A 16,390-nucleotide genomic window follows, 5' to 3' on the forward strand; every position below is an offset into this window, starting at 1 on the left:
CTTGAAGGTATTTTTTGTTCTCTCTCTCTCTCTCTCTCTCTCTCTCTCTCTCTTCTCTCTCTTCTCTCTCTTTCCCTCTCCATCCATCTTCCTTCCTCCCTCCCCCTTCTCTTCTTCTCTTCCTCCCTTCCTCTTCTCCTCCCTCCCTCCCTCTCTCCTTTCCCTCCCTCTTTCTCCCTTTCTTCCTCCCTCCATTTTTCCCTCTGTCCTCCTCTCTCCCTCTCCCTTCCCCCATCTCTCCTTAACATTAGCCTTGTAACACTGACCACAAAATATCAGAGCAGAACTAAGGCTGACTTGGGGTCTGGTGGGAACCTTGCCTCTGGCCAGCTGAGGAACAGGGATTTGCTTCACTTTGCATGCCTGTCTCCTCATCTGCGAAATAGAGATATAATGTCTGCCCTGCCCCCAAAAGTTTGATGTAGGTATAAGAATCCCAAAGTAGAGCTCCCTCTAACAAAAACTCGAGCCCCGCTTTGCTGTGTTTGTACTTAGCTGCCATGCCTGTTCTTCTAGAGCATCCCAGGAGGTGCAGCCATGGCTCTGCAGTCCATCCGTTGTATGGACGGGATGTGTTCTGGGCAGGCTTCTCTCTTTTTTTCTCTGATCTGAATGCTTGCTCAGCAGTCTGGAGCTTATTAGGTGGTTTGCTGTGTCGATGTTCACTCTTCTCTGGTAATTTCCTCTTTCCCTGAGGCTGTTGAAAGGCTCTGAATGATAAGCGATGCCAAGGACGGAAGGCTTGTTTTCCTTCACTCTTGATTTTGTTTGCTCGCTGCAGATGTTATAAGCCTAAAGGTTACATTATCATCTCTTCATGGCTCTATTGATGTTCGTCTGTGCTGGGCTCCAAGGGAAAGGAAATTTCTAGCTCTTTATATCATGTTTTTTGACCTTTCCTTGGAGGACACTGGTGGGACTATTCACTGCTTGGTTTATTAAATCACATCTATCCAAGTCAAAGGAAAGACTGCATGTCCGGATCAGGGTCTCACTGTGATGGAACGGGTGGCAGCATTTCAGCATACAGCTGGCAGAAGAGTTGTGTGTGATGGGGTCTTTCTCAGTTTGAGCTTTGGGCTGCTCTAGGGAGCACTCTGCCCAGGTCTTACTCAATCCAACTTTCTGGGGGGCGAGTCCAGTAAATAAACAATTACTAAGCCTGTTTTTCTCTCAGTGACTTTTAGCTTCAGCATTACTCATGGAACTCAAGGAGCACCTTGGAGCACTTAGTCAAGTCCAATCACTATAAAATATCTCTCATGACTTCTGTGGGTCTGGGCAGGCAGAATTCTGGGAAATTCCACCAACAACATCAATATTTGTTGCTGGCTCAAGAGCTCTTACTGTGTAAGAACCTTCAAAATGCTCGGCCTGGTTGTGAAGAGAACAAAGGGGCAAAACATACACCTTCAAGTTGTTCAGAATCTCTTTGATAGGGCAACCCGTGTAATACCCAGAACCTCGGGAGATTGTGATAACGGGAAAATAATATGACTCAGTTTGAAACGACACAGAACTTCAGAGGAGAGAAAGCTAATAGAATAGTCCTGAAAGGCCAGATGAGGAGAGTGGACTCTGGTTTGCTTCCAGAGCAGCAGGCAGAAGGTGCAGAGCAATGAAAGGACAGTCAGTGGTGTAAGAATGAGGATCAAGGGGTTGGGGATTTGGCTCAGCAGTAGAGCACTTGCCTAGTAAGTGCAAGGCCCTGGGTTCGGTCCCCAGCTCTGAAAAAAAGAAAAGAAAAGAAAAAAAGAATGAGGATCAAGGAAGCAGAGCTGTGAGCATGGCTAAGAAAGCTGCAAAACACTAGGAAAAGTAGAGGACAAAGTTTGGAAAACTAGAAAAATGACCAAGAGTATGTTTGGGATGTGTTACGGAGGACCTTAAAATGCCAGTGTCAAGTGTCTGGGTTTGTGCTTGTGTAGAGACCACCAGTATCTACGTTAGGAGAACAGATAGAACTCACCTACAAGGGAAGCAGAAATAAAAGCTGTAGAATGATATGTTGGTTAGCACCCTCCAGTTAGCAGGCTCAAAGCTAAGAACTGATGAAAGGAACTCATTAGGGAAAATGCCTATGAAAGAAAGCAGACAGGACCTGGGAAAGATGGGTGACTCCTGGATCAAGCAGCAGCCTGACCTCACAGAGAATAGTCAAGTCAGGATGACACAAGGAAGGCTAGTCAGGGCTGCCATGCAGTTCTGAGCAAAGTAGACTATTAGTGAACATCAAAGTCAGTGTGATTCTTCATGGGCATCGCATGTCACCGAGAAGGGAGTATGCCTTGGTGTCTCTATTGTCCTTGGTCATTGACTGGAAACAGCCCTTGGGAAAGCAGGGAGCAGTGACTGCTACTGCATGCCTACTGTGGTCTTCAGTCAGCAGCATGGAGGAATGGTAGCTTATCAGGCCATAACCCTGAGGAGAAGTGGAGTGACCTGCCTTGATCTTGCAGATCCTGTGATGGTGACTTTGACTTCTTCCTGGTTGTATTGGTGACCTTCTTTTTGCAGGACTTGTCATGGGTGCCCACAGGTGTTTATGATTTCATGCTATGACTTTGATAATGGTTATGCGGGGAAAAGGAAAGGTAGAAAGCACTGCTGTGTGTATGTGTCTGTGTGTGTGTGTGTGTGTGTGTGTCTGTCTGTCTGTCTGTCTGTATTCATATTCAAAAGACAGAAATTATATGGCTCATGCTATACATCTGATTGAAAAGAATAGGGATAAATCCTGGGACTTCCTTAGTCACTGGAATTAATAAAGACTAAACCAGTTATGAATGAGAGGGACAAGGGCTACCAAGTGACCCTGAAGTATAATGTACTGTGTATGTTACATGTTCCCTGCTTTTGTGCTGCAGTGACATATCATCTGTCTTGGAAGATTTTATAATTCCACACGCATCCATGCTGTTTCAATAACTGAACCTGTGAGAAGCCCGAGGTCTCCCCCTTTTACAGAGAAATTGAATGTCCCAAGTCAACCTTGCATGGAGTCCTTTTGGCCCATAATAGGCCATGATCTCCTTCCTTCAACTTCTTCCTGCACATAGGAGAAATGGAGATAGGGCTGACTGACCCCATGGCGTGCGAGATGAGAATAAATCTCCAGGTGAACACTTTGTTGTGAGTTAAGTGCCATAAACTGTCCAATATAATGGCTGATTATTTTTCTTAACTCTTAAATGGATATCTAGAATGGAAAGTCTCATCCCGAAAGAAGAAATTAATTATCTCAGGGAGCTTTTAATGGCTGCTGTGCAAATGAGTTGGAGGGAGTTTAACTGTGGAATGGGAAGGGGCCGAGAAAAGCTAAATGAGATGTGTATTAAATTCAGATAAACACAATTACGTGCAACAGGATAATACATGGTAATGCATGTATTACCAAACCTGCGTGTCGCTGCACCTAATAAAAGTGACGTGGGCACTTGGCGTTCTTGTAGACCGAAGGCTGAGCTTAAGCCTCTGTCCAGGCACATGCTGAAGCAGTCATGGAACTGTCTGCTACTCAGATTCTCAGCTGGAGAAATGGAACGACAGGGACAGATCAGATAGCGCAGACCAGTTCTGGTCCTATACTAATCATAGCTGAGACAATTCTAGCTTTCTGGGTTTCCTAACTTCAACTGCAGTCAGGAAGAGAGTCCCGGAGTCTAGTGAAGTCCATTGACCTGCTTACTGTGAGCTGGGGGCAGTTGTCACATGATCAGTGGCAGGCAGCATCAGGGGACATTGGGGACTGAGCCTGCTGCCATTCAGGTATTTGTGTGATGAAAACACAAAGTTGCTTTGAAGGAGTCGACCTAGTTCTCAGTCTTTTAGATCCTGTTTTGTACACCAGAATTTTTTTGAGATCAGACGAGGGGGGGGGTGAGTGTTCTGATCTCTGGGTGGCCTTGGTGGTGAACAAAACCAGCTGGCCTGGGCCTGACCTCGCAGAAGGACAGATGTGTAGAGACCACTGCTAGTGCTCAAGTAGTTCCTCTTGGCATGTTTTATTTAAAATGCAAAGCACTGTTAGGATTAAAATAAATGCTACCAGTTACTGGGGGGTGCATTAAATTAATAATTTCTTCCCCCTTGCTTGATCCTATAAGACTCCTCAAACTCAGCGGATAAATGCTAAGCCCTCCTCTGGGTGATATTAGATGTGTGTATACTGCTACACAAACTAAAGTAAGCTTCCTTTTTCCCCTTTGTTCCTCTTCTCTTCCCTCACCCCTACCCCTTGCAGGTCATACTGATCCTGACAAAGCTCTACGACTTCAACCTGGGGAGTGTGACTGAGAGTTCTCTGTGGAGGTAAGTGAATTAAGGCCATCTTAAAGCTGCCCTCCCTGCTTTGTCTGGGGAGAAATGTAAGCCAAACCATTGAGAAGACTGTTTCAGAAGGAATATAGGACTTGTATCTCCAGGGCCCTGGGTGTGACCAAACTGCTCTTTAGGACTGACTTGCCTGTTGTGCAGCTGTCTTGGTGTTTCGTTGCTTCTGCAGCCTGCCATGTCTGAAGCGGGGCTGGTCAGAGGAAGAGGAAAAAATATCCCCTTAAGAAGCAGAGGCCCTTGGTTAGGGAGACTGCTGCTGGCCCAAGGCATCCATCCTTGCACTGGCTGTGAATCTGGCTCAGGCGGGTCTCTAGCACTTGGGAAGCCCTATGGTGTTCAAGAAGCCAGTGGCTATGTAGACAGAATGGATTCACATCTGCATGGTGGCCTTCATGCTGCACCCTTCTTTCAATAGAACGATACCGATTCTATTTCGTATTGCATTGTTAACACGAAGTATTATAAAGAGCGAAGAGACCATTTTCCTTTCTTTTCTTTTTATTTCGTCTTCTCTCATAAAATACATCCCAATCTCAGCCTCTCCTCCCTCCACTCCTCCCAGTGTCCCCCCCACCCCACCTCTTTCCTCCCCTTCACCCATTGATCCTATGTTTTCCTTAAGACAAGGACAGGCCTCCACTGGTATCAACGGAAGACAGCATAACAAGGTGCAGCACGGCTAGGCACACACCCTCATATCAAGGCTCGACGAGGCAACCCAGTAGAAGGAAGAGGATCCCAAGAGCAGGCAAGAGACAGCACCCTCCTCATACTGGAAGGAGTTCCATGCTAAGTAGGCAGACCATGCATGCAGGCTCCACGATGGCTTCCGTCTCCTTGGGCCCCTGTGAGGCCCGCGTAGTCCGCTCCGAGGGCTGCGCTCTCTTTGCGTCCCTGACCCCTCCAGTTACCACATTCCATCTTAACACCTTCTGGATTTAGCTCAGTGGTAGAGCGCTTACCTAGGAAGTACAAGGCCCTGGGTTCGGTCCCCAGCTCCAGAAAAAAACAAAACAAAAAAAAAAACCCACCTTCTATTAAAACATTTTTTTCCAGCTCAAAAAATTGATGTGTTCATTTGCTAACTTAAAAGAAGTTAAAACACTGGGCCCTAGAGGGTTCTGTGAATTGTATGCCCTGTACCCCTTGTCCCTAAGAGGGTAAGCGGGCAACTTGATGACCGTCTTGGGGCACATGATGGGGAAGGGCTGGGAGTGTAAGAGGACTCTGACTTTAGCTTTGATGCTAGAAGTTCCTCTGTGTTCAAACCCTTAGGCCCCTTTTCATATCCTGTATACCAACAAGCACATCCGCACGCAGGCACGCACCGGGCGATGGTACCATTGGTTGCTGGGGCTTGGTTCTCTGAGCTGTGTGCTTACTGCTGCAGGTCCGGAGGACTTGTGCATTTCCCTTCATTTTTCTCTGCAGCGTGTCAACACTGGGGAGGACACGTCCAAAAACAGAGGCTACTAATCTGGCTGCCCCAGCACCCAATGCCATGTCCTGAGGGTTTCCTGGGGCCTTGTTGCAGGAACTCTGGAATGTGAGATGTCTCATTATCTGCCTGCAAGCTCGTTGAGGGCTGGTCAGAAGAGATCTCACTGAAGAGATCTCAGTTAAAGTTTTGGGGCCAACTAATCAGAGGGCAGAGGCCTGCCTCCTTTTGAATAGGTGGTAACCGAATTTTGCCGTTCAGTGAAAGTTGGCAGAGATAGAAGTTATTTCTACCTCTAGCAGTTGAGAGCTAGGAGAATTCTCCTCACGCAGTTCTTCCTGGGAATTAGAGCTCTGAAGCCTTTCCTAAAGCCCCCAAACAGAGATGCTGCATGATACCATAAGCCTCACTCCTGTGCAGTCGGTTTGGTCCAATCACGAAAGCAGCCAGCAAATCCTGGCCTTATGTTTTGAAACACCTATGCTCAACACTCTGTGTTTTCGAAAAGGTTTGGCTAGTTCCAGGAACGGCCCAGGCAAATCCAGGGAACGTGGCCCAGGTGCTTGATGACACAGTGTCTAAAGTGGTGGAGCATTCTCTGAGGCGAGAGCTGCTAAGTGCTATAATGGATGCAGTGTACGACCCAGTTGCTCCACACGCCCTGGCATCCAGTTGCTAGAGTTTAAATGTGGGTTTGTGCACTGAGGGAACACTGGACCTCAACCTTTGCACACTTTACTTAGCCTCCGTGTATTAGTTTCCTGCCACAGCAAATGACCTCACATGGGTGACTTAAAGTCACAGACCCTTATTCTCTCTGTTCTGTAGTCCAGAAGCCTGAGCTTAAGGTAGTGTTAGGGCTTCACGGCACCTTGGAAACTTTGGCTTTAGGGAGAAAATTTTCCTCACCTCTTTCCGTGTTCGGAGGCTGCTCACAGACCTCATAAATGCGTCCCTCCAATGCTGCCTTCATCTTTACCTTACGATCTCCTGTGTCAGTGCTCCCTCCTCACATCCCTGACCATGGCTCTGTCCTTCTATCGAGGGCCCCACTTGGATAACACGGGGTGGCTTTATTTCATGATCCATGGTGACATCAGCAAAGATGCTTCTTGAAAAACATAGTCTTGGGGTAGAGTGTAAGGGTCAGGGCTGAGTCTATGCTCTGTCATAGTCCACATCCAATACCACAGCTGTCTCTAAGATGCAGTTTCTCTGCATAGAGGCTTCGAAGAGTAAGAACACACCTGTGCCCTTGGTAGGTTTTGCTTGTGGTTCTCCAATCACAAGCACCACATGGTTCGCTGGAGTGACTGTGTTCCTCCCCTTCTAGCTTTAGAGTCCCAGGGCTCAGGGAATACTTCTCTCCCTTCCCTTTCTGATTACAAGCCCCCCTCCCCCAGTGAGGGAGTCTTTCCTCTAGAATTTCACATTTCATTGCATGGATACCTTCTCCTTTCCGGTATTTAATCGCTATTTGCCATGTTAAATATTTACTTATTGATTTATTTATTGCCTACGGACAACCACTAATGTCTAAGCTTTAGAGAGGGGGAGGCTTGTTTATTTTATTTATTTTTTATTTCCACTTAATGCTGTGCCCCCAGCACCTCAAGGGGGGGGTCTGGCACTCAAAGGTGTTTAATACTTGTTTGCTCAAGGAATAAATTAGTGAGCGACTTGTAAGGATTAAATTGTAATGTAAAACCACTTAGGACAGTAACTGGTATGGTATAGGAAGTGCTTATTTTGTTGTAATTATTAATGATTATTAGAACCCAGTGTGTTTTGTACTGAATTTTGTTTTCATTATTGACTTTGCCTTTAGGAATCCCTTGCAGTAGGGTCTCATGTGAGGGAACTCCGAGGCCATTGCAGGGTATTTTCTGTGTCCTTTAGTAATTAGTAATGATCTTAAGGATTAAGACAGGAGTTAAGGATAGAGGAGAGTGTTCAGAATGTTGTTCCTTGGGCTTTCTACGAGAAATCAGAATATGGATGTATGCCTTGTTAAAGATTTTTTTTTAATGGGAAAACTTTGCTGGTCTCTAGGTGAGGAGGGAATGAAGCAAGAGGCAAAGGGTGAGATGGGATGGCAGGGCGACCCACCCCAGTTGTCCAAAGGGACGCAGCCCCAGGCTTGTTCTTACAGTGCAAGTTAACAGAATGCACTCCATATGTTGTGACATTCTGAGGATTTGTAGAGATTTATGGGCTTTGCCTGTGGATACATGTCAGATAAGAACGTGGTTTTGCGTTGGATTTCGGGGTTTTCACATGTTGATACAACCCACGTTGGAGATTCAGTGCTAGAACAGGAACGAAAATGATGTCACACCTACATTTTGGGCGCTTTCTTAGTTTGCTGGGGCCACTGGAAGGCTTCAAACATTTTACTGTCCTCTCTACTTGTCCCCAAGCTCCCTTCACTCTCACTTCCTTTTCCTGTATAGAGTGTGCAGTTAAATGACGGAGTTTATAGTCAGAGCCTTGAACACTCGGATTTTCCTCCCTCACCCAATGGACTGATAAAAAGAAACTAAATTAAACACCCACCCTTTCAGATCCTGGTTTGGCTTAATAAGCTAAGTGTGTTGAATGTGAACTTGGTGATTTTGTGGGCGATGGAGAAGGCCGGGGCAGCAGATATGTTAACAGGATGACACCCCCTGCCAGATTTCAGTGTGACAAGATGGTTTGCTCCCACTGGGGTTATAATTCAGAGGGCTTCTACCTCTAAACAAACAAAATGATTAAAAGCATCCGTGTTTCTGTGTCCTGTGGCATTCCTTCTGCAGTTCTTTGGTGTTGTTAAGCTAGGGGTGGAAATAGTTAATCTCCACTAACACTGGGATGGATGTTTAAAGCTGTCACTTAGTACAAATGTCTGATGATCTCAAAGGACACAGCACATATTGGAGTTCAAGTGCAAAGAATCAATGCCTCTGGACTTATTTAGTTTTTATTTTTTGAGAAACAGTGCTCCTTCTGAAAGATCTGGGTCATGTGACTCTGGTGAGGAACTTTCCTGGACAGTGCTATGATATTTCTTTTTCAATGTTGTTGTCCACTTGAAACAACTGTCCTATACCTGACTTCCACGTTCTCAACTGGTGTGTAGGTGCTGTGAGCTGACAAGAAGAGACTTTCTGTGTAATCCACATGTCTCAGTGATTTTGTGGCATCTCTATGTGCCCCTGTACATAGGGGTACCCTTGATTCATTTAGAGTCACTTTAAGTCCTTGTTTGGAGAAGTCAAACTCACATAAGACCACAGAACCCACTGCTGGAGCTTGAAGTATTTGGTTCTAAGTATTTGGTCACGTTTAAGAGTTGTTTTGCCTGACAGGTAGCATGTTGAACTTGTCCATCCTCACTGTAGTCTCTGAAAAAGGTCACTGAGGGTTTAACCTGAGATAAAGATACAAGGCATGAGTGAGGTTCTCATACATGTAAGATCTTCAAAACTGGGGTCTCCACAATTGTGGTTTGTCCACAGAAGCTTTTTTTCTGGGTATTGGGTTAGGGGTTCTCAGAGTTTATATGAATCTGTAGTTAATAAGGCATAAAAGAGCCAAGAATGAATAAATAAATGAATGAATGATATCCCTTAAGCATTTGATAGACATTTGATGTTCGTCTTTCTTCTTTCTTGCTATATTTTCAACTACCCCCTTGCAGAATGGGAGCCATTCTCTTCACAGAAAAGCTCTTAGACTTCAGGCTTTCCTCCCGGGAGTTTGCCTTCTGAGTACCTCAAAGATCGTGGGGATTCCCGGTTAGGATGTTTATGGAGGGAGCCTGCTTACCTACCAGGCACATCCTGCTGGAGACCCTTACGGCATTGCTGCCTTGGGTGTCCCCTCTCTGCTCGCTTTCAGCTTTGCACTATTACACTTCACTGACGATTTATCCTCACATTTTGAGCTTCTCTGGTTGTGGACCACGTGCCTTAGGTGTTTCTGGGTTCTCCATGCACAAATATTTAAATTTCATCTTATAAAGTCTTAGACATCCAAGTGGAGCTTCCGGGAGCCTCTAGCCAAGCCTCACCCCAACCCCTCCTTGCTGCCCTCTTCTTCATATTGAGTTGTCTTGTTCTCTTGCCTCTTGGGAATCTGTGGCTTTTCATCTGCTTCTTGAGCAGTTGTCTGAGCCATTTATTTCCTCTCTAATTGTTCTGTCAGTGACCTTTCTCAGGGATGCTGCTTTTTAAATATAAAATGGAGACCTTTTGGATTTATTAATTTTCTGTTTGCCAAGAAAACCCTGACGATAATTGCTAAGACTTCCCAGAAGTTATTAGTTTACAAATTTTAATGACACTCATGATTTATTTATGTGCTTCCCTCCTTCTACAGCTGCTCACCCAATTCCTTGGTGGAATTCCCGCCGAATCTCCGTGAACTAATGGAAACAGAACTGCAGTTGGAATGACATATTTTTCTTCACTAGGTTGTTAATTAAAAGCCTTCTGTCTTATTCATTAGGCTCTTCATGTGTCAGGTTCCGAGGGCTGGGCTGATGTGGGATGTGAAATCCTCTCTGTAGAACCTGGACCTTTCCCTATTTGCTCTCCGTGGTAATGAATCTGATGGAAAGTCCTGAATGCGTCACAGAACATTCAATTGAATAGATATCGGTCGAGCATCCATTGTGCAAGTAGCCCTGTGTACATTGCAGGGAGTTACAGAATAAGGAGGGCATGATGTTTGGTTTGGTCGGAAGATGTTTACACATAGGGGATGGAAGCAGGTGTGTGCAAGACTATGTGCATGCACATGAAGTGTGCCGCCTTCTTCCATGAGCTGCTCTGCTCTAGAGGCTCTTCAGCTTCCCTCCACCCTTTCCATAAACAGCGCAGAGCAACGGTAGGGATGGATTGAAGAGAAGGTTGGTATGACACACCTGCTACTTCGCTAGGTTTTATTTAAAGTGTGCTTGTTTGTGTGATGCATGCATACGTGTGTGTGTGTGTGTGTGTGTGTGTGTGTGTGTGTGTGTGTGTAGGTGTTGCTCACCCACACAGACTCCTGTGGAGACCAGGAGGTGATGTCACTGTATCTTTCTTTTAACTGTTTCTCCACCTTAGTTTTTGAGACAAAATTGCTTACAGAATCTGGAACTTGCTCTTTGGGCAAGACTGGCTGGCCAATGGGGTTGAGCTATGGCTGATGAGTTTCAGACCACACCACCATGTCAGACTTCTATAAATATGCATGCTGGGGATCTGGACACACGTGCATTTTACCCAAAAAGGCAACTCCTAAGCCTCTTAATTTTTTTATGTTTGTGTACACAGTGATGTGTTTCATCATGGCATTTGCATATATCTTATATTATATTTATACATGTATATATGTGTGTATACATGTGTATATGTGTATGTGTGTATGTGTGTTATATAATATATATACACATGTATATGTGTGTATACATGTGTATATGTGTATGGATGTACATGTGTGTATTTACACTTTGTTCATACCCTTTCTTCTAGTCCTCTCTGGAACCTTCTGGATGAGATCCTTCCTTCCTATCAACAGTCCTCTCTTCTCGCACAATCCTTGAAAAGATCCTTGACTTCTCTTCCTCCCTGGCCACACTTCACTTTCTGCATTCTTGAACTACACAGACAACCCCACATCCACACCACCACACGTGCACACAATGCACATATCCTCTTGTGCGTATGTTTATGTAGTACTTATCCATGTATATGTAAACACATTTAAATCTGGATTCACATATGAAGGGAAAGAGGCAGGCTTTAATCTTTATGTACTTGGCTTATTCTGTTTGACATGATGATCTCCATCCACTTTCCTGTGAACATCGTGATTGCAGACATTTTTATGGTAAGATTCCATTATGAATATATACCACATTCGAACCCATTCAGAACAATCTGTTTAATGAACATCGAGGATGGTTCCATGTCTTCACCGTTGTAAACAGCAGCCAGCACGCATGTGCAGGTATGACAGTCACATGTTGGCTTTTAGTCCTTTGGATACACACCCAGACATGGTAAAGCTGAGTCACATCCGAGCTCTACTTACAGTGTGCCCGAGGAACTTCCGCCTCAGGCACTCATTTGCATCCTCGCCACTGGTGTGTAAGAGGTCCGCATTCCCCACATCCTCACCAGCGATACTTTCCTGCTGAGTAATAGAACAGTTTACCACTTCTGCAGGATTGAGCCTCCTTAGAGAAAAATGTGTCCCTTCCTGTTGTCAGTAGTGGAGCTCTTGAAGGATTTTCAATGGATTCTCAGGCCACCTCTATAAAATATACGTAAAAACCAGCAGCGCTTACACAGTCTTTCCATGTATCTTAAAATATCTCTAGGTAGCTTATGGTACCTTGCTACGGCAGTGGTTATGCTATGTCATCTAGGGAACACTGGTAACAAATGGGTTGGTATTTACTCTGTTTTTTTCTAAATTGTTGTGAGACTGGGTTGAACCTTGGATATAAACCTGAAGATATGAAGGGCAGGCTTTATTTCCCATCACATTTTTTGGAGCTACCTGGAACAGATGGGCTTAATGCAGAACTTTGACCATCAGGTCGATACCTGATGAAGTGATCATTGTTTGGTCAGGTACTCTAAGCCCAGATGCTGCCACTAAGATCCAGGTGAAATGGTGCTGCAAGTTTTAAGTGAAAAGGTCCGGATGCGCAGAGGCATAATGTGTTGTCACTTGACAGGGGATTTGCGGTGTCTTCTTTTAGTTTTGGACAGTGAAGACTACTGCATGCCTTTGTTTGGGTACAGTGGCTGCGTCAGTGGTGACGGTGACCGTGATGATCCTGGGTACAAGATGCAAGGACTGATTTCCAGCTCCCTGCACTGACTGTCTTTTAGGGACTTTTTCATTTTGGGGAAGCTACCTTTACTGAAGAGGTTTGCTATTCCTCACATAAATGGCATGGAAGGCAGAGAGGGACCATGCACTACCCTCTAATGTAGTATAGAACGCGTTAAAATAAAATAAGAAAAAAAAGAATAAGGTAGGTTCCTGGCCGCATCCGTGGGATTCCAGTTTAGTGCACATGACTCACGCGCTGACATTTGTAATTTTAAAGTTTCTGTTATTTATTCTGGTTTCCAGGTAAGGCTAGAAAATGCTGAGCTAAACAAAGGTGGGTATAAGGACTAGCTCTGCTGCTATGTAGTATGGACACCACACTGTCCTTCTGTCCTAAGGTCAGATTCTTTCAACTCTTGAGTCTACAGGTCCTGCCATCCTGGGCTGTCAAATAGGGAGCACAGAGAGAAATTTATCATGCTCATTGGTTCCTTTCCTGAGATGGCATCCCTAGTCCCACATGCAGCCACCTTCACTCTCCTTAAGATGCCTGCTGGTTAAGTCTTAATCTGAGTATCAGCATCCTAACACACCCTGTTAACTTGCTGCTCCTTCATGGCTACTAGTCGGTTGGCAGGCGTTATCCAGAACACCTGTCCAAACTATTCAGCTTAGATTCATTAAACAAAGAGGACACCCTTCATTCTATGGAAGCACTTGTTCTAAATTGCAGAAAAGAGGAGTTTGCTCTGAGTCTTAGGTCACCAGACATCTTCACTGGGGAATTGACACCCGAGAACACTGGAGAGGTAGATTTGGATTATGGGTTTACTGTTCTACCATGTATTATGTGAAAAAGCATCTTCTTACAGCCTGGTCTGTTTTCTTCCACTAGCCAGTACCCTGTCATGCATACATCTTGATTTGTGTCCAATGCTGAACATATGGACCATGTCTGTTGATTCGTGTCCAATACTGCATGTATGGACTGTGTCTGTTGATTCGTGTCCAATGCTGCATGTATGGACTGTGTCTGGTGCTTGCCATTTTATGTTGCTTTCCCTCCTCTGCCTGCTCAGTGCCTGTTTATCACAACCACAGATAACCGCAGCCTTTGGAGAAGGGGTGCAGAATGCTCCCTCCTCCGTTCTGCAGCCCGAGCTCCCTCTCATTTTCTCAGCAGTAGATTCATTAGCCTTCTAATGAAGTTAATAAGTGAGAAGACCAGACAGTCCCTTCTAAAATAACATTTATAAATGAATACATTTCCCTACTCTCAAAGGTAGACTTTAATTTATGTCCCTGCCAGATGTCCACATGTGTAAAACTATGATAGGTGGGCTCTTGGAAAGTGGTTTAAAGCCAAGAACGGGAGAAAAAAGTTAAATTCGCAGAGAGCCTATCTATTTTCACATTTATAGGAGAGTAGATTTTATACACCCCGTTCCTGCTTGTATATATAACGACCATAAAGATTAGATAGCCAAGCTTTCATTGTTACCTTCCCATCGTTCGGTGGCCAATTACTTTATTGGACATGGAAGTTCACGCCATTAGGAGGCTTCTGGCAGCTTCACCATAAAGATCACTGCCCCAGACACAATAAATTGATAAGTGGCAGCTACAGTCTGTCACATGTCAGTGAGATTTCTTTATAGAACTCGCTAAGCTTTCGGGGAAGCATTTCATATCTTTCTGCTGCTTCCACGCATAATGTCCGAGCCGAAGCTAAAGTTAAGTCTTAAAGCTCAATGCAATTATCTTTTGAAGTGTTCTCTCTTTCAACGAATCCCTCAAATTTGAAAAGCCCCTCACATTTATGGATGTGAGATGCATGTAATTAAACATTCCATTTCATAGATGGATAAACTAAGGCCGTGAGGGGATTGACTGTCAGTGATTTCATATCTGGGACCTAAATTCAGTGCCCAGTGGCTATTTATTTCTGCTGAGGTATTAACAATCATGCCTGGCCTTTTCTGCTTGGTACTGTGTTTCATAAGACATCTTTGGATAAGGGATTCTTTGGGGACTAGAAACTGGTTTACTTGGATGTTTTGTCTAAATGATTTTCACTTTAGGTGAATCATGAGCATCACCTGGGAAATTTAAGAAAAGTCCGTTTCCTGGGCCTCTTTCCAAACCCAATGAATTGATTTCTAGGGCCAAGGTCTAGGAACCCACAGTTTCAAAGAGCTCTCTTCTTAATTAGTCATTGACCTAAGAGACTTCATGGCCATCTTGGCATCTGTAAGAATCATGGGAACTCGTTCCCTTGGCTCACCAGCTTCCCTCTGCCCATTTTCCCTATGTCTGGCTCAGAGTGACAAGCACAGAGACTTCCAGAAGCCCACAGCTGCACCTTCATCATTATAAATGACAGCCATTAATAATTGCAATGGGCTCTGGCACTTACTAATTAGCCCCCATTCTGTCAGCATCAGGCCTGTCTGATTGGGCAATTAACATTGATCTTAGAGAGCACTGACACAAGAGGCTGGTCTCAGGCCCTGACTTCTACTTGGAGGTAAACCTTGTGAAGGTAAGTTGGCAGCTGGGGAGTCTAAGTCTCCATGGGGAGTCAGGTGACATTGAAAAGGCTTTCTTGTCACGAGTGGGGAAAAAATCACCCCAACTTCAGTTACATATTGTATTTGTTGGAAGGAATCTAAGACAGCCCGGCATTTGGAGGAAGAGAGAAATGAAACAAAGCCACAGAGATGGGAAAATTTTAGGTTTCTCAAGATGCCACAGTCGCTGGACATCCTGGCTTTGCTTTCTTTTTTTAATATTTATTTTATGGATATTTTATGTATTTACATTTCAAATCTTATCTCCTTTCCCACTCTCCCATCCCCCTTCCCCTTGCTTCTATGAAGATGCTCCCACTCCCACCCAACATCTCCCACCTCAACACTCTGGCATTCCCCCACACTGGGGAAAGAAGCCTTCACAGGACCAAGGACTTCTCCTCCCATTGAGGCCAGACAGTGTAATTCTCTGCTACATATGCAGCTGGAGCCATGGATGGATCTCTCTATGTGTACTCATTGGTTGGTGATTTAGTAACTGGAATCTGTGGGTCTGGTTGGTTGATACTGTTGTTCTTCCTATAGGATTGCAAACCCCTTCAGTTCCTTCAGTCCTTTCTCTGATTCCTCCATTGTGTTCCTCTTGCTCAGTCTGATGGTGAGCTGCAAGTATCCTCATCTGTACCAGTAAGGCTCTGGCAAAGCCTCTCAGGAGACAACCATATCAGGCTTCTGTCAGCAAGCACTTCTTGGAATCAGCAATAGTGACTGGGTTGGGTGGCTGCATATGGGATGGATACACAAGTGGGGCAGTTTCTAGATGACCTCCCCTTCAGTCCCTGCTCCACTCTTCGTCTCTGTATTTCCTCTCATGAGTATTTTATTCCCCCTTCTAAGAAGGATGGAAGCATCCACATTTTGGTCTTCTTTCTTCTTGTATCTTAGGTATTGAGAACGTTTGAGCTAATGTCCACTTATCAGTGAGTGCGTACCATGTGTGTGATTTTGTGACTGGGTTACCTCACTCAGAATGATATTTTCTAGTTCCATCCATTTGCCTAAGAATTTCATGTACTCATTTTTTAAAATAGTTGATAGTACTCCATTGTGTAAATGTACCACATTTTCTGTATCTATTCCTCTATTGAAGAGCATCTGGGTTGTTTCAAGCTTCTGACTATTATAAATAAGGCTGCTCTGAACATAGTGGAGCATGGCTCCTTGATGTATATTGGAACATTTTTTGGGTGTATGCCCAGGAGTGGTATAG

At 44.7% G+C, this 16,390-nt stretch overlaps 1 protein-coding gene across 1 annotated transcript in view; it reads left to right on the plus strand.

Annotated features, from left to right (window-relative positions):
* Window positions 1-16,390, plus strand: part of Sorcs3 (sortilin-related VPS10 domain containing receptor 3) — a 618,610-nt gene that overhangs the window by 185,273 nt on the left and 416,947 nt on the right. The window contains 1 exon segment of the mRNA NM_001106367.3: window positions 4,244-4,311. Coding sequence (NP_001099837.2) covers window positions 4,244-4,311 — 68 coding nt within the window.

Source organism: Rattus norvegicus, chromosome 1, assembly GCF_021556685.1.
Source record: "Rattus norvegicus strain SHRSP/BbbUtx chromosome 1, alternate assembly SHRSP_T2T, whole genome shotgun sequence".
Lineage (NCBI taxonomy): Eukaryota > Metazoa > Chordata > Mammalia > Rodentia > Muridae > Rattus > Rattus norvegicus.